The sequence below is a fragment of the Diceros bicornis genome, chromosome 18 (assembly GCF_020826845.1).
Source record: "Diceros bicornis minor isolate mBicDic1 chromosome 18, mDicBic1.mat.cur, whole genome shotgun sequence".
NCBI classification, from domain to species: Eukaryota; Metazoa; Chordata; class Mammalia; order Perissodactyla; family Rhinocerotidae; genus Diceros; species Diceros bicornis.
This window is the reverse complement of record NC_080757.1, coordinates 25,127,993-25,151,898: the sequence shown is the minus strand read 5'-3', so window position 1 is coordinate 25,151,898 and position 23,906 is coordinate 25,127,993. Positions and strand designations below refer to the sequence as shown.

The following is a 23,906-nucleotide window of genomic DNA, read 5'->3' as shown; positions in this document are numbered from 1 at the left end:
GGTAAACTCCTTTATTACATTTGCTTTGAGTGAATGAATTTTACGAATGTTAACATACTCATTTATACAGAAGATTTACAAGTGAAGTTTTGTCATACTGACATTTACTAGACGACAAAGAGGTTTTATCCTCCCAAGACAGTTATCCAGACCAGAGCTCTTAACCCACAGTAAAATTTAAAATATCCAAATCTGTACTTCACGTGAAGGAAGAGTTTAGTACTGACTCTCCACACACACATAATGGTCAAACACACAGGGGCTATAAATCACCTTCCAGCAAAAGAAAATTTTACAATTAAAACTACCTGGTTTCTTAGGGTGCGATGCTGGAGTAGGGTGCATCTTAGCATCTCTGGAAAACCCATCTAAATTTCCTTTTATGGCTTCCAAAGCATCATCTCTACTCTTCTCTCCTGTCTAAGAGACAATAAATGTATGTATATTTCTTCACTTATCTCTTATTTCATCCTAAATCCTCCCAAATTAAAAGTGCAGATATTAGTCTACTTCCAGTAGAGTCATGCGTCGCTCAACGACGGAGATACTTTCTGAGAAATGAGTCATTAGATTTCGTTATTGTGCAAACATCACAGAGTGACCTAGATGGTATAACCTACTACACACCTAGGCTATATGCTACTAATCTTAAGGGACCACCATCGTATACACTGTCCGAGGGTGACCAAACGTCGTTATGTGGCACACGACTGTATTTTTACCACACACTTCTGACAGTGAATTCTTCAAGTCAGAAACACATTGATAAGTATATAAAACAAAGGCATAAAATGACACTCTATAGAATATAAAAATATTAAAAGGCTCATTTATAAATACTTTGAGATACAGCTGTTAGATATTAAGCATCCTGTATTAATGCTTCCTGAGAAGAAATTACAAACATGCCAATGGTAGTAAAAAAAGAGTTGAGAAGATAAGGGCTGATACCCCATTCTCCTCAACAAGAGAGTGTCTTTACAGAAAAAAGAAAAATCCTTCACTTTAGGATTTAGATAAACCATAATGAATCAACCACAGCCTCGGCTTGCGTTGGTGCCTAAACCACAAAACCCACTGAATGAGGGAGAAGAGGCACATGCAGGGTGTGTGTGTGGTGGTGGAGGGTGGCGGAATATATTACCTTGGGTTTCACACTACTCAGAAGTCTGAGCTTCTGCTTCTGCTCCTCAAACTGGCGTCTTTTTCTTTCTTCTTCTAAGAGCTTTTGCTGCTGTTCAAATCGTTTTCTGAAGGAAAAACAACCTAGTAAACAGCCAGCTTCGGGCATTATCAACTGTGTTATGTTCATATTTCCACTAACAATACTGAAATCATCAAAAGATGATATTCAACAATATCATCCTGCATTTCTAAAGCTAAACACTTCACTGCTAATTTTATCTAATTTTTTATGACAATCTAATTTCCCCACTATATTAATTTCAAAATATATGAAATGAGTCTAAAAATGATTTACCTAAATTATAGACATGAATCTATTTCTTGTCTAATTTGCAATGGGAGGAGACAAACTTTTGCATTCAAAAGTAATCTCAAAAAACAGGGAAGTAGACAAAATAAAAATACTCTTTGCTTTGCATATAAAAAAGAAACTTCCATTTGGGAAGGCAGTGTCATACGGGAGAAAGAACAATGGCTCTGGGAATCAGGAGGCCTGCACTTGGGTCCAGGCTTTGCAACTAACTGTGCAATGTGGACTGACAAGTTGCTTCATTTCTCTGGATGTCACTTTCCCTAAGATGTAAAATTAGATGGTTGAATTAGAGGATCTCTAAGGTCCCTTCTGGCTTTAAATTTATAATAAAAGTATTGTAAAGAGTTTTAAAGGCAACGTGACCGTTTGGCCTCAAATCTGCACCAGAGAACACTTGACAATTTTTAAAATAACTGCTATCATCTATCTTTATCCTCGAATCCTGAGGCTTCTTACTGCTGCTCTTCGGCAAACTGCTTCTGCATGTCTGGAGTGTACTGTGGGCCTGGAGGACGCATTCCCAGGAATGGTGCTTGTCCCAGGTAAGGCATTCCCGCTGCTGGCATTGGTCCCATTGGTATCCCTGCCTAGAAGAAATAGACACAGGCTTAAAAAACACAATTTCTCCTTTTAATTATTACAAAGCAAAACCGTAACGCCCATAAATTCTTTCCTAATTTTTTTTATTAATGAGCTATATAAATCCATTTGAATAAAAGATTCAAAGAACATAGGCTAAAATTGGAGAGCTCCCCTTAATATCTTGCCCCTTCCATTTCCATCACTGTCTTAGATGTGACCACTGCTAATAGTCTGAGGCTATGTGTGTGTATGGAAGCACACGCACACACACAAGTTACATTCTGCTGAGCTCACTAATCCAAACTCTTTGAGAAGAGGTATCATATATATCTTACATGTCTTTGTATTTTCAGCAACAGATAAGAGCCCGGCATATGGTAGTTATTCCACAAACGAGATTAAACATGCTCTTCCAATATGTATGATAGGATAATGAACATTTCGATGTTCATTATCACAGGCCTGATATCTGAACTTTTACAGAAAATAAAATATATTTAATCAATAATAAATGATGTATCAATACAACAGTATAAAGTTTACTTAAGTGTCCAGAAGTAAGAACAGTATTACACAATAGCTAATCACATAATCTAATATTAATAATGATGATGATGATGATGGTAATGGCTAATTTTTACTGAGTGAAAACTCTTCTATTCTTCAACCTTCTCCCTGAAAGGTTCCCCTTCTGTTCCCTAACTGAAACCTGGCTGTCCCCAGAAGACCTCTCATTTGGAGATTCCTGCTTCTCTTCCGCATTTCCTATAGATGGGGGAATATTCCTCTTGCTGCTTCTAGACCTTTTCTCCTCTCTCTTCCTTCAAAAACCTGAATGCATTTTAATTTTTTGCCTTGAGACTTCCTCATTTACTACTCTACATTGTTTATGTCATCTACAGACCCTCAGCTTCCTCACTCTTCAACTGAAGCCTATCTTCCATTTCACTCCTAAACTGCTCTTGGTGACGTCAATAATCACATGGATGACTCATCTGACACTGGCCTTTCAGGTCTGACCTCCTCACCACAATCATGTCCAACACCTCATTCCAGCTTCCCATTCCACAGCCAGACCCCTGATCATCAGCCCCAATACATGCATCATCTCCAAAATCTTGACTTTAGGCATCCCACCACCACCTATTCTTCTAGCTCACGTACTCCAGCAATTCTCTTATCTCATTAATACCTCCCATCCATTAATCTTATCACTTTTTCCACAGTCCATCACCTCATCACGTCCTTACTTCTCTTCTTGCTCAAGATTCCAGAGTTCAATATTAAATGCCCTCATAAACATCCTTAATCCCTTACCTCTCGCTTCCCTGGAATGGTCTCCTGGGAAACCTCATACCTGGTTAGAGTCAACTAACCACCTTCTCTTTATCCTTACACCAAAACCACTGAACCTTGCTGTAGAGAAAAATCTTGGGGATGCACTTTAAATTCTTGACTATAAATCTCAAATGGATCCCCAACACAGGCCAGTCTTATGAGGACACTTACTATGTAAGATTTCAATCCTTTGAAGTTTCTTGAGATTTGCTATGGCTCAGTATATGGTCAATTTTAATAAATACTTAAATAAAAACTTAATGTTTGCTTAAAAAGAAAGTGTACTTTGCAATTGCTGGGAACAGTGTCCTAGGAATAGTTATAATATAGGTATCATTTTATTGTGTTCCTGCCACATGCCGGCTATAGCATTAGGCATTTACATACATTATTCTCAATATATGTAAGATCATCAGAATTAGAGATATTTCTGATAATGATCAACAAGAACCCCTTAAAAATAAAACACACTTATGAAGCCCCTACTACGTTCCAGGGACTTTTCTAAGTGTTTTATATATATTAATTAATTTAATCCTTATAACAAACCTATGCAGTAGATGCTACTATTATTTTCATTTTACAGATGAGGAAATTGAAGCAGAAAATAGTTAAGTACCTTACTCATTGCTAGTAAGTGGCAGAGCCAAGATTAGAACCAGGCAGCTTATGGTTCCAAAATTCATGTTCTCCATCATTATGCTATGCTGCCTCTCCAATTACCAACAACCATTACGAAATTCAGACTCAAAAAAATTTTAATGTGTTTTTTGCATGTCTATTCATATGCTCAGACACATAGCCAATGTGAATAGTAGCAGCTTGGAAGGCTTAGGAATGGTTTCTAGGACTTTACAACTGGAGTTACAAGTAATATTGCTTAATTACTAACACTCTCTATTCTAAATCTTGGGTGGGGGGTGGCTATGTATACTTATTTTTAATCACAGTGTGCTTCTCTTGCTGCTAGAAATTAATACCATAGTTCTAGGATTACATTTCTTTTTTCTTTTTCCATCTGTAATTTATTTAAAATTATATATTTATATTATATATTTTATATTAGAAAAATTCCCTATTTTTTCCAGCTTTGAGATATAACTGACATATAACATTGTGTAAGTTTTAAAGTGTGCAACATGTTGACTTGACACACTTATATTGCAAAATGATTACCACCATAGCATTAGCTAACACCTCCATCACGTCACATTATTATTATTTCTTTTTTGTGGTGAGAGATTAAATTTCTTTTTAAATTTTGATTCAGTTTACCCAAGGAACATAAAACAGAAAAGAAACCACTCAGATCATATAGGCTAAAAGACGAAATAAGATATTCCACAAAAATAATAAATAATGAAAGAAGTAAAGGTGTTATTATAGCCACTGCCTTCCAATTTATAAAATTCTCTTCTTCAAGAAGATTCAAACTTGCTAAGTGGTATTTTGTGTTTCTCCTACTCCTGAAAAGTAAGTTTATATATTCGTACAGTCTAAGTTTATACATTCTTTTTTTTTTTTTAAAGATTTTATTTATTTATTTTTGCCCCCCAAAGCCCCAGTAGACAGTTGTAAGTCATAGCTGCACATCCTTCTAGTTGCTGTATGTGGGATGCGGCCTCAGCATGGCCGGAGAAGCGGTGCGTCTCTGCGCGCCCGGGATCTGAACCCGGGCCGCCAGCAGCGGAGCGTGCGCGCTTAACTGCTAAGCCACGGGGCCGGCCCTTATACATTCTTTTGAAATCTAGATAAACCAAAAGGTTAAGAGATACTAATCCTTAGTTATATACTGAGTGAATGACACAGCAAAAGAAATAACTCAGAAATCTGAGATACATCCAATAAACTACTAAAAAGACTAAAAATAAAGAAGCTCACCCCCAAGTTGAAAGATATTGAAGGCTACTGAAGATTTCAGTAAGTGGAGAGATATAATATGACAGTAAGATTAAAAGAGTGAAAATGTCAATTTCAATCAAAACTCCAACAGGTTTTACGAGGAATTTGACAATCTGATCTTAAAATTTATACTGAAGGGGAAAGGACCATGAACAGCTATAATTATTTAAAAGAAGAACAAGGAGGATCCACACTACCAGATATCAAGGCTTATTTTAGGCTAGAATAATTAAGACAGTAAGATATTTATTGATGCAGGGATAGACAGACATAGCAATGGGACAAATTGAAGAGCTCAGAAACTGATTCAAAGGATATAAAGAAATTTGATATTATAGGAGTAATCTTAGAAACCAATGGATAAAGAATGGACTATTGATAAATGATTTGGAAACAACTGGCTACTCAAATGGAAAATAATAAAATTAGACCCTTCAGGCTCACACTGATACCAAAAAACAATTCCAGGTAGGTTAAAGACCTATATACGAAACGAAACTTTAAATTTTTAAATAAGAAAATACAGGAGAATATCATTATGATCTTAGGATAGGCTTGTGTCTTTATGAGATAAAAAAGCTCAAACCATAAAAGACCTGATTTATCCATCTGACTTGACTTCTACAAAACATGACACCATGAACAAAATTAAAAGAGAAGCCAAAGTCTAGGAGGAGATACTGGCAACACAGATAACCACAAAGGTTAGAATTCAGAATATATAATGAACTCTTAAAAATTGATAAAATCAAAACAAATAGTAAAAAATTGGAGCAACTTAAATGTCCATCAATAGAAGAATACATATTCATACAACGGACTACTACACAGCAACTATATGAACAAACTTGGCATCACTCTATAACAGATAAATCTTAGGGAAAAACAATGTTAAATAAAAAAAATCAAATGCAGAAGGGTACACACTTATGTAAAATTTTAAAACCTAGAAAATATCATATAATGGTCATGAATATATAAACATATACAATAATAAAAGTATAAAAATACAAATGGGATCAATAAACACTGAATTCATGACAGTGATACCTATCTCTGGGGAAGCAGAGAGAGGGAACTATAACTATTGTTCAATTCTTTTAAAAAATGTGAAGCAAATATGGCATGTTAAAATTTGATGAAAGGATGATATGGCTGTCTATGTAGAAAATCCCAAAGAATCTAAAAAAAAAATCCTACAACTAGTAAGTGAGTTCAGCAAGGCTGCAGGTTACAAGACAAACATAGACAAACTGATTTTATTTCTATATACCAGCAATGAACACATGACACTGAAATTAAAAAAATAAACTGCTATTTACAATTACTCAAAAGAATGAAATACTTAGATGTAAATCTAACAAAACATTTATAGGACTTGTATACTGAAAATTATACAATGTTGACAAAAGAAATCAAAGACCTAAACAAGTGGAGAGACATACCACACATATATTGGAAGAATCTACATATTAAAGAAGTCAATTTCCCCCAAACTGATATAAAGGTTTAACATAATCCCTATCAAAACTCCAGCAAGAGTTTTTGTAGATATAGACAACATTATTCTAAAATTTATATGAAAAGGCAGAGGAACTAGAATAGTTAAAACAATTTTGACAAGAAGAACAACATGGGAAGAATCAGTTCTATAAAGCTATGGAGACTGAACCAGTAATCAAAATCTCCCCACAATGAAAAGTCCTGGATATGATGGCTTTGCTGGTGAATTCTACCAAACATTTAAAGAAGAACTAATAGCAATTCTTCTCAAACGTTTCTGAAAAATTGAAGGGAAGGAAAATTTCCTAACTCATAATTCTATGAGGCCAGCATAACCCTGATACCAAAGCCAGAAAGGAAAACTACAAACCAATATTTCTTATGAACACTGGTGCAAAAATCCTCAACAAAATACCAGCAAACAGAATTCAGCAGCATACTGAAAGAATTATACACCATGATTAACTGGGATTTATCCCTGGAATACAGGGATGATTCAACCAATGAAAATTGATCACTGTAATACACCACATTAACAGAATGAAGGGAAAAAAACCCCACATGATCATTTCAATTGATGCAGAAAAAGCACTTGACAAAAATAAACACCTTTTTGTGACAAAAACACTCAACAAACTAGGAACAGAAAAAAACTACCCCAACACAGTAAAGGTCATATATGAAAAACCCAAATGAACATTGTACTCAATGGTCAAAGACTGAAAGCTTTTCCTCTAAGATTAGGAACTAGACAAGGATGCCCACTTTCATCACTTCCATTCAACATACTAGTGGAAGTTCTAGCCAGAGCAATTAGGTAAAAAAAAAAAAAAAAGTGAATAGAAGCCATCCAAATTGGGAAGGAAGAAGTAAAATTATCTCTGTTTGCAGATGATATGATCTTATATGTAGAAAATCATTAAGACTCCACAAAAAAGCTGTTAGAACTAATAAATGAATTCAGCAAAGTAGCAGGATACAAAGTCAACACACAAAAATTAGTTATATTTGTATACACTAACAATGAACAATCTGAAAAAGAAATTATAAAAATCCCATTTAGAATAGCATCTAAAAGAATAAAATACTTAAGAATTAACTAAACCAAGGAGGTAAAACTGTACAATGAAAACTACAAAACATTGCTGAAAGAAATTAAAGACATAAATAAATAGAAAGACAATCCATGTTCATGAATGGAAAATTTAATATTGTTAAAATGTCAACATTACCCAAAGTGATCTACAGATTCAATGCAATCTCTACCAAAATTCTAATGACGTTTTTTACAAAAACAGAAAAACCCATCCTAAAAATCATATGGAATCTCAAGGGACGCCAAATAGCCAAAACAATCTTGAAAAAGAAGAACCAAACTGGAAGACTCCGCTTCCTGATTTCAAAACCTACTACAAAGCTGCAGTAATGAAAATAGTGTGGTACTGGGGCTGGCCCAGTGGCATAGTGGCATAGTGGCACCCTGATCTTGGACTTCTAGCCTTCAGAACTGTGAAAAATAAACCTCTGTTGTTTATAAACTACCCAATCTCTGGCATTTTGTTACAGCAGCCCAAAAGGACTAAGAAAACAAGCTACAGATCGGGGGAAGATATTTGCAAACCACATATCCAACAAAGGACTAGTATGTAGAATATATAAAGAATTCTCAAAACTCAACAGTAAAATACAAAAAAATCCAATTAGAAAATGGACAAAAGCACAAAGAAACATTTCTCTGAAGAGACTGTAACGGTGACAAACAAGCACATGAAAAGATGTTCAACATCATTAGTGTTAAAAAAAAAACCTAAAATAGTGGCCACCGTTTGAATGTACCTCCAGACCAAACACTCACATAACCAAATGTAACACTGTCCTGACTTCCCTGAAATGCCTACTCTGACCTTAAACAAAACTTAAGCTTTCTTTAGGTCAGCACGACCTTCCAGTTTCCTAATCAGCTACAAACAATAAGCTTATGCCATGAAAAGCAATGTAAGTTTCTAGTAACCAATCACAATAGAAAACAATGTACTCATTCATGCTTTGTAAACTGAATTGTAACTGCTGAAAATGAACTTCCAACTACTGTCAGTTTCAAGTCTCCCCATTGGTGAACAGTGTTTTTCTCACTCAATAAACTATTCACATCAAGTAAAGCTCTCTGAATTTTCTTTTGACATTAGCCATTAGGTAAATTAAAATCACAATGAGATACTACAACACACCTATCAGAATGGCTAAAATAAAAATGACACCACCACCAAATGCTAGCAAGGATGCAGAGAAACTAGCTCACTCACATATTGCTGGTGGGAATGTAAATTGGTACAGCTATTCTGGAAAACAGTTTGGAGGCTTCTTTAAAAACTAAATATCCAACTACCATGCCACCCAGCAATTACACTCCTAGGCATTTATCCCAGAGAAATGAAGACTTATGTTCACACAAAAACTTCTATTCTTTACAGCCAAAAACTAGAAATAGCCCAGGTGTCCTTCAATGGGTGAATGGTTAAACAAACTTAGTACATCCAGACCATGGACTACTACTCAGCAACAAAAAAGAATAAAATAATGATATATCCAATGACTTGGGTGAATCTCAAGGGAATTATGCTGAGCAAAAAAAGTCAATCACAAAGGGTTAGTGATTCAATTTAGATAACATTCTTGAAATCACAAAATTATAGAAATGGGGAACATATTAGTAATGGCCAAGGGTTGGGGGAAGGGCGTGCCGTGGGAGGGAAATAAGTACGGCTATAAAATGGCAACACAGGGGAGCCTTGGGGTGATGGGAATGTTCTGTATCTTGACTGTAGCGATATCAATATCCTGGTTGTGATATTTTACTATAGTTCTGCAAGTTGTTACGATTGGGGGAACTAGGTAAAGGATCTCTTTGTATTATTTCTTACATACACGTGAATATACATTTATCTCAAAATAAAAAGCTTAACTAAAAATGTTTTGATAAAGCCATGCAATTGGCTCACACATGTTCATCATATATTCTACTTTCACTTATATGTTTGAAATATTTCAGGATAATAGTTTTAAATTTTATTGTAAATCTTGTGGAGTGTTTTCTTTTTATGAGTTTTGGAGAGTGAAGAACTATGTGGCAACCAAGACTATTTTTCATCTTTGACTTTTATCTGAAAATGTACCCTTCAAAGATTTAAGGGATGACTAAAGAATAATGTGTTTTTTTCTCACACAAGTCTGTGGTTGGTTAGAGCTACTGAGTTTGGGATAAAAAATAAGATCTGAATGAGTTTCTGCTTTAAGAATAGTGAGCAGCTTCCAAGCAGCATAATGTCGGTCAGGAAGATTAAAGGTTAAAGAAAAGATTTTAGCTTCTTTATTTTAGAATCATTAATTCTAAGCTCCTGATACTCAGGGAAATTATTTGGGGGATATCAAATATGATAGTTTACTTTTTTATTGTTGCTCTGCATGTTAGAGATTCTTACTGTTTTTGGTTGTTCCAAACTCTTTAAAAACATTTTTCAGATAATTACGTAAGTCATAAAACAATGTTTAGTGTGAAAATCAATGATTTAAAAATTGTATCAGTTGTTAAGATTCAGCAGTAAGCTTACTAAATCTTAATTAAAAAGTAAATTGTTTCCAGTTATTTGCTGCCCTTACGCTAAGAGGATTACGCATCCCTATGTGGTTTGCACACCTCCTGGTCCACTCCCTGGTGATGCTTGTTTGGGCCACATTACTTTGGTGAGCCGAAGTGACTGATAAACGCTACCTCTGAGAGAAAGCTTTAAAAGACATCACAGATCACAGGATTTGGCCATTTCTTTTCTCTACGCCAAGAGTCTGGGATGTCCTAGGTAAGAGTCTCAGGATAGAGAGAACATGCAGTTGAGTCAGAGCCAACCATTACAGGACACATTACAAATGAGAAATAAACCTCTGTTTTTGTAAGTCACTGAGATTCTGAGATTGTTGTTTCTGCAACATAACCTAGTGAAAGTTGAGTATTATGGATTTAAAACCTATAAAAGGTCAATTTATTCCCATTTTCTTCCTACTAGAGATGAATAAAAAATGACTATGGAAGTCATTCTTTACATATAACGTAGAAGCTTTATTTGCTTAAATGACTTCAACAAAACCATGGTTTCAACTTAAATTCTGATTGTAAACTCCCAATGTTACTTATTTATAAATATATACACATGCTATTGTACTAATATACTGTATACGTGATAAAACACAGAGAAATAGCAAATTTTAAATAATTAGGTAAAAATGAAATATATGGCATTTAAAATATTTATCAACAGTACAAAAACTCTTTTTGTTCTGGCTTATTTGTGAATGAATTTTTTTTTTTTAATAATACTATTAACACTTTGGATTCAGCCATTCAAAGGCTGACACCTGGATTCAGTTTATTTGGTTACTTGGTTTAAAACGGATATCATAGCTGAAGAAGATAATTTACAAAGATATGGAGATGCAAATGGAAGCAGCCCTTTCTTGGGCTGGACTTAGCTAAATCATGATACTAGCAATTTCATTCACCAATTAAAAAAAAGAAAAAAATGTAACATTGTTTGGTTTAATCTGTACTCCCTGTCTATGATCATGACCAGTTATGCGGGGACACGCTTAGCACGACAGCAGGAAAACTTTTTTCAACTCTCCTACAACTCTCCTACATTCAGATTCCCTTGTATGTTTTGTTTTAAGTGTTATTAATTTTTAATATAATCCTTCCTTTTTTAAAATTTAAAACTTATAGAAAGTTTGGAAGGTTTATAAACTCAAGTAAGTAACAGTATTTAACTAGGGTTTGGTAATGTTGTTTTGATTCATCATATTTATGTATTTTTTGGTTACCCTCTGTTTATAATGAAGAAATGAAGATTTTCTATTTACTTTAGCAATATAAAGATTCCTTTTAGAATCTGTTAAAAAATCTAACCAATTAAAATGTTAATTAAATAATACATGGCAAAAATCATGGAGGTGATACTTAAATGGGAATAAAAATATTACTTATAGAGTTGTTATGAGGACTGAATGATATAATGCACACAATGAGTACAGCTCATGTAAACAACAAAAGTGGTTAATATTATTACTGATCGTTAGTATTATTCCAGAAAACGTTTTGGCCAGAAACAGGGGTTGTGAGACAATGAAAGCATGGAAACATAGTCACATGCATATCAAAAACAACACGAAATAATGCTGTGCCACTTGAAAGAGCATTCCTGACGTTAACGTTAAGAAATAAAAATTTCTTGCCACTCCCTGCTCACTGTGAGCCAGGTGCAACGCTAAGCGCTTGATATAATTCCTTCATTCAATCCTTTCTACAACCATGCCAGCAAGGTATGATTACAACCCTGCTCTACAGGTAAGGGGCAAAGCTGGGATTTGAACTCAGGTCTGTTTGACACCAAAATTCATACATTTTTCTTTAATTCCCCTCTCCCCATCTCCGCTTCTGTGGCTGCTCCTCTTCAATCTCCTATGTTGGCAACTTTAAACGCTGAAATCCTGAAGGCTCTATCCTGCATGGTTTTCCCCATCTACAGTGTTCTTCGATGTTCCAGTCCACCCCTATGGCATCAAATACCTTCTGTATGTGGCAGATTCCCAGATCTATAATTTTCAACCTAGAGTGAAAAGTCTTGAGTTCCAGGTCAGCTTATTAAATCATCTCTGGACAGCCCCACTTGAATGTTTCATGGGTTCTTCAAAGTGAACAACGTGTACCAGCAAACAATCGCCTCCAGTGTTTCTTTTATTAATAAATGACACCCCTAGTCAGTTGCTTATGCAGAAAATGAGGAATCAATTTGATACTGCCTTCTATTTTCAACATCCAATCATTCAGCAAGTCTTACTGACTTAATTTCCTAAATAGCTCTCAAAAACATCTATGTCTCCATCACTGCTACCACCCTAATTTAAGCCAACAACTCAGCCTTTCATGATTCTCCTTACATCCACTTTTGCTCTCCTCTCTCCCTCCAATCATTCTCCAATCAGCAGTCAGAATGATCTTTTTGATAAACAAATCTGATTGTGTCATTCCACTGCTTTAAACTATTCAATGGCTCCCTAATGCTCTTAAGAGAGAATTCAACATATAATACAGTTAAGTATAGACGTAATGAAGACTTAGGTTCAAATCCGGACCTGCTATGCTCTCTGAGCATCCTCACAAAGCTTCCGTTTCCTCATCAGAAAAATGGAGATACCATCTCTTTAAAAAGTTGTTATAGGGACTATAAGAGATAATTCAAGATAAAGAAGGCTCCGAGCCTTTCAGTGACACTGTTCCTTTCATGAGAATAGTGCTACTACTTCTAACAATGTTGCTTCATGGCATCAGGTCCCTGAATTTTCCAAGATGTCATTCTAAAATTCTTCTAAGCTAGTAGTCAAATGAAGACACAAAATTTTCCTTAAATGATTTATCTTGATTTTTTTCACTCTTATGAACATATATTCATTTTATTTTGAAGAAAGCCACCTAAGATACAGAATACACTTATTTCTAAATACAATATTAAGCTCCTAGTATGTAGGTCTTAGGTTGTAGACACACAACAACAAATAATAACTTTGTAAACCAGTGGCTACAGAAGCAATACCTGCATAGCAATAGGTCCTTGGGACATTTGAGAGCTGTAATTCATTCCTATCATGCCTTGCATATTAGGCTGCATAACAGACACCACAGGAAATCCTTGTTGCTGCATCGGCATCAGGCCTGCTGAAAAACATAAAGGTATCATTAAAGGCAATGTGTTTTAAAGTGTATTTTCTTAAAACCATAAGTACCTAAAGGACTTATTACTTGGGAGGCGGAAAAAGCACAGGCTCTGGAGTGAGACAGACTTGATATGAATTCCAACTCCATCATTTACTTAGCTATGCGATCTCAGGCAAGTTACAAAACTTCATCTGTAAAATGAAGATAATAATACCTGTTAACACTACAGAATTTTGGGGCATACTTAAATAATTATGCATAATTACGCATGGCCTAATTGTGATATTTGGCCTTCGAGATGGCCCCCAGCAATCTCTGCCTCTTGGTATTCATACCCTTGTCATGCTCTCCCACATTGAATAGGGGTGACCAGCACAGCCAACAGGATAGTGTGGAAATGACAGTGTGTAACTTCCAAGGCTAGTTCTTAAAAACCACTGCAGCTTCCTCCTTGCTCTCTGGATCACCTGCTCTGGGGAAAGCCACCGCCACATCGCGAGAATACTCAAGCAGTCCTACGGAGAATCCATGTGGCAAGGAACCCAAACCTCTCACCAAAAGGCAGTACAAATTTGCCATCTGTGTGAGTGAGCCATCTTGGAAACACACCTTCTAGCCCCAACAAACCTTTAGATGACTACAGCCCTGGCTGACATCTTCACTGTAATCTCTGTGGCCCTGAGCCAAACCACCCAGTAAAGCCACTCCCAGATACCTGACCCACAGATACAGTGTGAAATAATAAATTGTTTATTTTTTTAAGTTTTGGGGTAATTTTTCATGCAGCATCAGATAACTAATACAACAGTGATCAAGAGCATGAACTCTGGGACGCCAACAAAAATGTCATTTATGAGCTTTGGGACCTTGAGCAACTTGCTTAACTTCTTTCTGTGCCTCGGTTTCTCATGTGTAGAACTGTTTAATACCTAATATGCTTGAAGAAATGATATTCCTCTTCTCTTTCCTTACATGAATAGTTAATAAAACAGCCATCACCATGCAAAGTATACAATGCAATGGCAGGAAAACTACCATGAAAGTATGATTGAGAGTACAGTATCTCCCAGAGTTTTCCAATGAAGTATTCCCAAGAGCAGAAGAGAATGAAGATACATCCCTTTGGGGATTTAATAAATACTAAATGCCTGCTATATTTTAGGCACCATTCTAGATACTTGGTATATAACAAGGAATAAAACAAAACCTCTCAATAGCCTGAATACGAATTTCAATCTAACGTTGCATTTTACCATATATTACATCTATGTCGGTTCTACTATAAGGAGCTTTTAATCAAATTTTGATTAAAAAAAATTAAAGTATACCATGTTTACCTTGTGGGTTCTGCGTATCTTCAAGGTTATTTATACATAGTTTAATTTCAGAAGCATAGACATCCACATTTGTAGGTAACATTTATTAGTGGAAAGCTATCCATTTATTCATTCATTTATTCAAATATTGGAGGGCCTACTCCATGCCAGGCACCATTATAGGGACACGGCAGCCAACAAAACCAGGTCTTTGCCTTCATGGAACTTACACTGTTAATTAGGGGAGACAGACAATAAAACAATAAGTGCATGTCAGGTGGTGATAAGACCTAGGGCAACAAATACAGCAGGGTACGGGAGAAAGGGAGAGTCAGGGGAAAGAGTGGCTGCTATTTCACAGTCAGAAAAGGTTTCACCAATGGGGTGGCATTTAAGCAAGGACTTGAAGGAAGTAAGGGAGCGAGCCATGTGGATATCTGGGATGAGTATTCGAGACAAAGGAATACCAAATGCAAAGGCCTTGAGGTGTCAGGGTCAATTAGAATGCACAGACTGAATATAACCATAGTAAGACATTTTCCCTCTTATCTTTTTGGATCTAAAGTTTTATTTTAATTAATTTTATTTAATTATTGAATGGGTAACTCAAGTATTTGGTACATTTAAAGGCATAAAAGTATACACAGTGAAAAATAAGTCTCATTTCTCTCCTGTCTTCTGTTCACCTACTCATGATCTTGTGGCCACTCTTGCTGTCAGTTTCTTGTATATGCTTTCAGAAATAATCCATGCATAATTTAAAGCCTTCAAATGATCAAAAAGTCCACTCAAACATACTTTGTAAAAAGAAAAAAATCTCAAAAACAACCACAAATTCCAGAATAAAATATGTCAGGCAATCTTTTGGGCTCTCTTCTTGTCCTGTTCCTTTGCTCCATATGTAGATTTTTACTTGAAAGTTTATAAGAATGCAAAATAATAAGCCATGATAATGAACACATAACTCTGTAATGCCTTCCTAAAGAACAAAAGATCTCAAAGCATTTGATCTAAATCTGGGACACATCTACTGACGTATATGTTAAATAATGCATACATGTGAGCACAATGAAAAGAATACAACTGACCCTTGGAAAAATGTACCTGAAACTCAACCTCCGTCACCGATTATAAAGGGAGACAAGGTCAGTATGAGCCACTGACCACCTGCTACTGAGCTGCTCTTTATCTCTCATCTCCACTGGTGACCTAGGAGTCTCTGTTTCTCTAGCAAGTCTACCATAACCAGTCAACACTGGCTTTGTGAGAAGGGCCAGTTTTCAGAAGCAGCTTGGTGTGTGGAGAGGAGGGGAGTACACTGGAGTGGGAGAAGTGAGCAGAAAGAAGAGAAGGGCAGGCATATTCTTCCTCCAGTGTTGTGTCCCACTGGCATAGCAGCATGAGTCATGATTATGTCCCTTCACCACTGTTTCTTCAAGACAAAGCTAGAACTGATATTGGTGGCCCCTTGTCTGAAACCAAGAGCAAACGGATATACCTAGGGGAGAAACTGTTAGGCTAAAACTGCGACTTAAAACAGTTTAAACTGAATCAGAATATGTGATCTCTTATGTACATAATTATAGTAAGACCAAATTCATATAGAGAAAACATGGTACAGTAGTCCCACCTTATCTGCAGGAGATACGTTCCAAGACCCCCAGTGGACGCCTGACCCCACTATAGTACCAAATTCTATATATACGATGTTTTTCCTATACATACATACCTATTTAGTTTAATTTATAAATTAGGCACAGTAAGAGATTAACAATAACTAATAATAAAATAGAACAATTATAACAACATACTCTAATAAAAGTTACCGGAGATATTAACAACCTCAGCATATGATTGTTTTCTTTCCTTAAGTTGAGAACTTGCACCTTTTCACTTAAAGGAAGTACTTTACAGCTTCTCTTTGGCATATCCAAAGTGCCAGCATCACTACCCTGCACTTTAGGGCCATTATTAAACAAAATAAGGGTTACTTGAACATAAGCACTGCAATATCATGATAGCCGATCTGATAACCCAGATGGGTACCAACTGACTAACAGGTGGGTAGCAAATACAGCATGGATACACTGGACAAAGGAAAGATGCACGTCCCCAGTGGGATGCAGTGGGATGGTGTAAGATTTCATTGAGCTACTCAAAACAGTGCGCAATTTAAAACTTAACGAATTGTGTATTTCTGGCGTATTCCATTTCATATTTCCAGACTACAGTTGACTGGGTAAATGAAACCACAGAAAGTGAAACCTGTGGATAAGGGGGGCCAACTGTAGTATAAAATAACTAAAGAGGTTCATTTTTTCATTCAACAAACATCTATAGGGACCCTATTATTTTCTATCAGCATGCTGGGTGCTAGAGACACTGATGGGCATAAGGCAGAAATAGCCCCTGCCCTATGGAGCTAATGAGCTAGGAGAAGACTAGATAGGAGGAAGATGTCATTTGGAGAATTACAGCTCATTTCATTTTTGTCACCTGTTCTTTAATACTCTTGTCCTGAAAGTCTCCTTCATCTCGAGGTTAAAGAATACTCTGTCAATATAATGTTTAAATAAATTTGGGAGAAATGAGGAATGATTCTTATTATTCCCCAAATTACACAATTTTTGAGAAATTTTAAGAGTAACTGTCATATAGGTTCAAGACTACAGGAAAATTTTACTATATTTGGCAGCAATAGAATTTTTTATACCCACTTAATCCCCAAATTCAGAAACATAATAGTGAAAAATAAAAGTTCAAAACTTAAGCTTTCACATACCTTGAGGAGGTCTTATTCCACCTGCAACGGGAAACATGAAGCTGAAAACAGAACAAAAATACATTGAGATTTTCATATGTACAAAGATTTCAAGTAAAACGTAATTTTTTACATAAATGAAAGAATTATAGACAGGGCCCTGGCATTGGTTCTGCAGTACAATGATGAATTATCCAATAGCAATACAGGATGCGTAACAGCTAGCATGTTACTGTAGGAGGAAAATTTTTGAACTAGAAGACAGAAGACCTTGAAACTAGTCCTGGTTCTGTAACTGTGTGACTTCCCTGGATTCCAATTTCCCCATCCATAAAAGAAGAGAGTTGGATTAGATTCAATTCAGTGAACATTTACTGAGTGCTTACTACACAAAAGGAGTGAATTAGCTCAGAGTCTCGTTGAAGACACAGACACAGACAAATCACTTTAACATAGGATAGGACGTGCTAAGTGCTGTGAGAGGTCTAAAATACTAACAGAGACAAGAAGAAGTAGACAAATCTGATGGGTTATATGTTGGGAAGTTTTGTGGAGGTATCTTTTGAGCTGAATCTTAAAGAGAGGCATATTATAATAGCTTGAGCAAACCTCTGAGGTCAGAGCTGTAGGGGTGTTCAGAGAAATGATTTAAGGTTGTATATAAGATATAGGATTAGAAAAGTAAGCAGATTGTAGAGGGCCTTTAAAATGTTGAATTTTATTTGAATATTATACAAAGTTGCCAGAGATTTTTTTTAATTGTGGCAAAATATACCTAACATAAAATTTTACCATTTTAATTATTTTTAAGCATACAGTTCAGTGGCATTAAGCACATTCACAATGTTGGTCACCCATCACCATGATCCACTTCCAGAACTTTTTTATTATTCCAAATAGAAACTCTGTACCCATTAAACAATAACTCTCCTTTCCTCCCTCCCTCCAACACCCTGTAGCTACTACTGTACTTTTTGTCTCTATGAATTGGCCTATTCTAGCTACCTCATATTAAGTGGAATCATACAATACTCATCCTTTTGTATCTGGCTTATTTCATTTAACATGACGTTTTCAAGGTTCATCTATGTTGTAGCACGTATGAGAATTTCGTTCCCTTTTATGGCTGAATAATACTCCCTTGTATGTATATACCACATTTTCTTTATCCATTCATCCGTTGACGGACAGATTTCCACCTTTTGGCTGTTGTGAATAAAGCTGCTGTGAACATTTGGTATACAAGTATCTATTTGAGTCCTTCTTCAATTCTTTTGGGTATATACCCAGGAGTGGTAATTCCATGCTTACTTTTTAAGAAAATGCCAAACTGTTTTCACAGCAGCTGCACCATTTTACATTCCCACTAGCAATGCACAAAGGTTCCAATTTCTCCACATCCTCACCAACACTTGTTATTTTCTGTTTTTTTGATCGCAGTTATCCTAATGTGTATGAAATGGTATGTCATTGTGATTTGGATCTGCATTTCTCTGTCAGAGGTTTTAAGTAGGAGAGTGAAATGATCAGAAATGTACTTTAGGTTTCCCTGGTAACAGAGTACGGCAGAGAAGACTTGAAGTAAAAAGAACTAGCTAAGAAACTATCACAATAATCTTAATGAGATGAAAAGGGCCATAACCAGAGTATGGGAATGGAAAAGAAGAAGTGAATGAAAGCTATTTAAAAGGAGGAATCAACAAGACTTGGCAACTGCCAGGATAGGGAACAGTAGTGAAAAAGGAGAAATAGCTGAAGATGATGCTGAGATTTTGAGCCTGAGCAACTGCAACAACGGTGATGCTGTTTACTGAAAACAGGAACCCAATGTGAGTACATTTGGGGTGAAAGGTGGTAGGAGTGGGTCCACGAAGAGCAATCTAACAGAGAATCAGAAAAGTAACTCAAGCTCAGGAGAAGGGTCTAGATCAATCTAGCTAGGCTCTTTTAAACAAAGGTTAAAAAAAAAAAGCTCTGGGGGCTGGCCCCGTGGCATAGCAGTTAAGTGCGCGTGCTCCGCTGCTGGTGGCCTGGGTTCGGATCCCAGGCACGCACCAATGCACCGCTTGTCAGGCCATGCTGTGGCGGCGTCCGGCACAAAGTAGAGGAAGATGGGCATGGGTGTTAGCTCAGGGCCAGTCTTCCTCAGCAAAAAGAGGAGGATTGGCACAGATGTTAGCTCAGGGCTGATCTTCCTCACAAAAAAAAAAAAATAAAAAATAAAAAGCTCTGGTTGTGGATGAAATAAGCAAGGGAATGTGTATATATAGTGAGAAGACAACAAAGGACAACCTTGGAGAATTCTTGTAGTGGAAACTGAGTAGGGAATGGTCACTGAGAACCAAGGTAGCTGGTTATAATTGAGGAAGGACCACATTTCAGAAAGAAGGTAGTAGTTACCAGTGTCTAATGCTGTAGACAAGCTGAACAGAATGAGGATTAATCAATAAAGATCACTGCTTTTGAAAATGGTGATCTCTGAGTGAACAGTCTCAACAGAGGAAGAGGACAGGACCTGTAGGCAGAAAGATTTAGGATACAGAAGATACACTTAGTGACTGATAAAACAAGGTTTCTGAGGGAATGGGATTAACACAGCAAGGTAGCAAAAGGGATCTGCTTTGAAAAGGAAGAGGGACTTCTTTCTCTGAGACTGGAGGAAAGGAAAATGGGACAAATCAAGGAAGAAAAACTCTGAGCGGGCAAAGCTCTTAATCTGGGAGTCAAGGATCTGAAAGGGGTTTCTGGAAAGTCTTTAGAGAGGCTAGTGAAATCCAGGAATTGTATGCCAAATTGATGTGTCTTTGCATTTTTCTATTGCACAACACCCCTCTTCCCAGGAAAAAGGCTAAATAAAAACCAACATTAGAGTCTTAGCTCTAGCTCTAATATTTCAATTTAAAAAAAATTTGTAAGGTGGTTTAAAAAGTTCTAGTTAGACCTCTATCTGGTTATGTGCTATTTACAGTCTTGTAAAGGATCTGAACCCTTAACAAATTCTGGAGGCCTGTACAGGAATTCAAGCAGGCCTGCACTCAAAGAGAGGCCTGAATAGAGAACAGCTTTTTGGAAGTGCATACAAGATGTATTAACTAAGTAATGTGTTAACTGGATAACATTTGGTAGTACTCAATTTTTTTAAAAGCTACTCATATATTAAGATTTATAAACTTAGGAGCGATGCATTTAAGTAATTAACCTGTTGAGACTTTTCAAAATCAGTCTTAAAGATTACAATTACTAATATGGCTTAGGGGCTAAGTAAAAACTTGGAACTCGAGTAATATTTTTTTTCCAGCTCTGCCATAAAGTAACCGTGAAGCTCTATGCAATCCCCTTTGCCACCCTGTCCTGTTTCCCCTCTGTCAAATGAGGACACAGAACCGAAAGTTCACCAAGGTCCCAACTAAGACAACCAAACAGACAAGAATAGACATATAGACGTAAAAGATTACTCCGAAAACATCAACAAAAACTAAATCCAGAACATTACTGACAAGTATGACTTACTCTAGCCATTATTTAGCAACCCAAACTACTTAGCGACCTATGTACCATTCATAAGATTCTCTGAAATGCTTAGACGACTAATATCAACATGCTTAAAGACTAGTTAGACAAGAAGCTAAGTAAGACATCGATAAGACAGCAAAAATTTGGCAAAAAGCTGGGCAAGATGACCAACAATTTGATTTCAAAAGTAAAACCACTCTTTATTACTGATGTCCTAGTAGGAAAGCAGAAGTGTGAGCTCTACTTGTCTCATGCCTACCTCATTCACCCTTCCTTTTCAGTTACCTTTGCTACTAACCTAGACGAGCCTTCACGTCCCAGGCCTGGACTCCAACAAGACTTCCTAATGGATCTCCCACCTCCAGACGGCTTCTCACGCAGCTCCTACAGCACAGGTGAGGTGCATCTTCCTAAAGCACCACTTGATAAGGCTACTCCTGGCCTTAGAAAACTATGTAATGATTTCCTCTTAAATTGAATTTCCTTAGTTTATATTCAAGGCCCGCCCCAGCTTTAGCATAACTTTTTCAGTTTTAACTCATAAAACTCTTCTCTCCCACTCAGTGCCACGGTCCACGTGGCCTAGTGTTCACTAGGCCTTCCCATCTCTATGACAACCTCCTGACCGCTTCCTCTTCCTCCAAATGAGGCCCAGCTGAAATACCTCTTCTTTGCCTTCAGTGTAGCTTGAATCCACAAATATTTACAGAATGTTTCCTATGTGTTAGAAGCAGTGGAAGATGAAAAGGTGAGGAAGGCTTTAAGGAGCTTATAAAAGAGCAGGAAAAAAACAGACAAGTTCACAAACGATAATATCCCAAAAGGATACAAACTAATCAAGATCTTTCAACTCTCTTTTTTTGGCTACACTTGACTTTAAAAAAAAAAAATTATACTTCTCATCTCTTGGGTAAATTTGCCGTTTATACAACTCTACCATTTATTCTAAAGTAGCCCATTCAAGATATCAATCAAAAGTAGGCTAATATCAATCAAGTTGGAAAATGCCATTGCTTTCTGTTTAATCTCTTAGAACAGAGACAAGTATCTAATATGAGAAATTATAATTCACAGATTTTCTCCATTAAAAGCTGAGGGAGGCTGCCTGGTTCTTTTTCTTTTTCCCTAAAATATACGCAGGCTACCACAATGTTAGCTTCCTTATAAAATAACCTCAAGCCCTCACCCCTGCTTTCTAAAAACCATAACATTCTTTCTTTACTGAGCATACAGCGGCTCAGCCTCAGAAAGTTTCCAATATATGCAACATTTACCATACATTTTTCAAGGTAAGGATCATTTAACCACTTTTCTCTCCCATGTATCCTCTAGAGTTTTGTTTTTTTTTTTCCTAAGATTTTATTTATTCATTTTTTTCCCCCCAAAGTCCCAGTAGATAGTTGCATGTCATAGGTTCACATCCTTCTAGCCGCTGTACGTGGGACCTGGCCCCGGGTTGCACGGAGAAGTGGTGCCTCGGGGCGCGCCCGGGATCCGAACCCGGGCCGCCAGCATCAGAGCGCGCGCACTTAACCACTAAGCCACGGAGCCGGCCCTCCTCTAGAGTTTTAGAATACTGATGTTACAACCAAATTTTACAGAGGAAAGAAATTTTAAAATCAATCACTTCAATTTCTATCACAATTCAGGCCATATTTATAAGAAAAAATTTGTGTCCATGAACCCATGAAGCTAAAATACTATGAACTAAGGGAAATGATCCGCTCAACATTCTGCACCTGAGGTCCTCCCTACCAAAATACTGAAACCCCAAATCCAAATACCAAAAAGCCTGGGCCTAGCATACCAAATTCTTTTATTTTTTCCCAAAACTTGGTGCCAAGATTAATCATATACTTGATCAAATCAATGCCACCCAGGAACATTTTAGAGACTGTCATCCCATATAAAAAAGAAACAGAGGGGCCGGCCCAGCGGCACAAGCGGTTAAGTGCGCGCGCTCCACTGCGGCGGCCCAGGGTTCCCCGGTTGGAATCCCGGGCGTGCACGGACACACCGCTTGTCAAGCCATGCTGTGGCGGCATCCCATGTGAAGTGGAGGAAGATGGGCATGGATGTAAGCCCAGGGTCAGTCTTCCTCAGCAAAAAGAGGAGGATTGGCAGATGTTAGCTCAGGGCCGATCTTCCTCACAAAAAAAAAAAAAGAAGAAAAAGAAACAGAGATTTGTCTTCTCCAGCCAGAAACTGACTTATATCAAGTATTCATGAAAAACTCTAATGAAACAGTAGAAAATAAAAAACAAAAGAGAAAACAGCTTTAAATTTAAAACGTGTAGAGGAAATGAAAAATAAACCACTTGTGTGTGGCCCCATTTAACAGAGACTGCTCTTTTCTCTTAGCGTATATATATGCACCTGCAGGAGGTGATAACTTGAAAAACTTGACACTTTTACAGTGTTCATGACTCCAAAACTAAAACATCGCATATCAGAAAAGTAACACTTTGTTTTCCAAAAACAATTTAGGATGCTGAAGATAAAAAGCTAATTTTATCTCCAAATATGTGCAGTATGCGTTGGCTAACAAAACAAAATTAGACTAGGCAATTAGAGAAGTGGAGTGAAAACTTCCCAGAATAAAACATTTCCTTAAATGATAAACTTGTCAAACTGCAAAGGTTCACCTCCTTTATTGTTCTGGGTATGAGGACCACAGGCAATTATTTGTTGAAAATGACAGGGGGCAGATCTGTTTAAGGGCTAAGTAATAAG

General features: G+C 36.8%; 1 protein-coding gene across 9 annotated transcripts in view; it reads right to left on the bottom strand.

Moving 5' to 3' along the window:
- The window catches only part of SYNRG (synergin gamma), a 75,347-nt gene that overhangs the window by 50,679 nt on the left and 762 nt on the right, over window positions 1-23,906 (bottom strand). For 7 of the 9 annotated variants that reach the window (XM_058560419.1, XM_058560421.1, XM_058560422.1 and 4 more), the window contains exons 2-6: window positions 17,682-17,722; window positions 13,462-13,583; window positions 1,955-2,085; window positions 1,145-1,250; window positions 309-420 (exon numbers count right to left, since the gene is read on the bottom strand). In XM_058560419.1, the coding sequence (XP_058416402.1) occupies window positions 309-420; window positions 1,145-1,250; window positions 1,955-2,085; window positions 13,462-13,583; window positions 17,682-17,722 (512 nt within the window). The remainder of the gene's footprint in view (window positions 1-308; window positions 421-1,144; window positions 1,251-1,954; window positions 2,086-13,461; window positions 13,584-17,681; window positions 17,723-23,906) is intronic. The other 2 variants (XM_058560420.1, XM_058560426.1) reach the window with 1 other exon arrangement.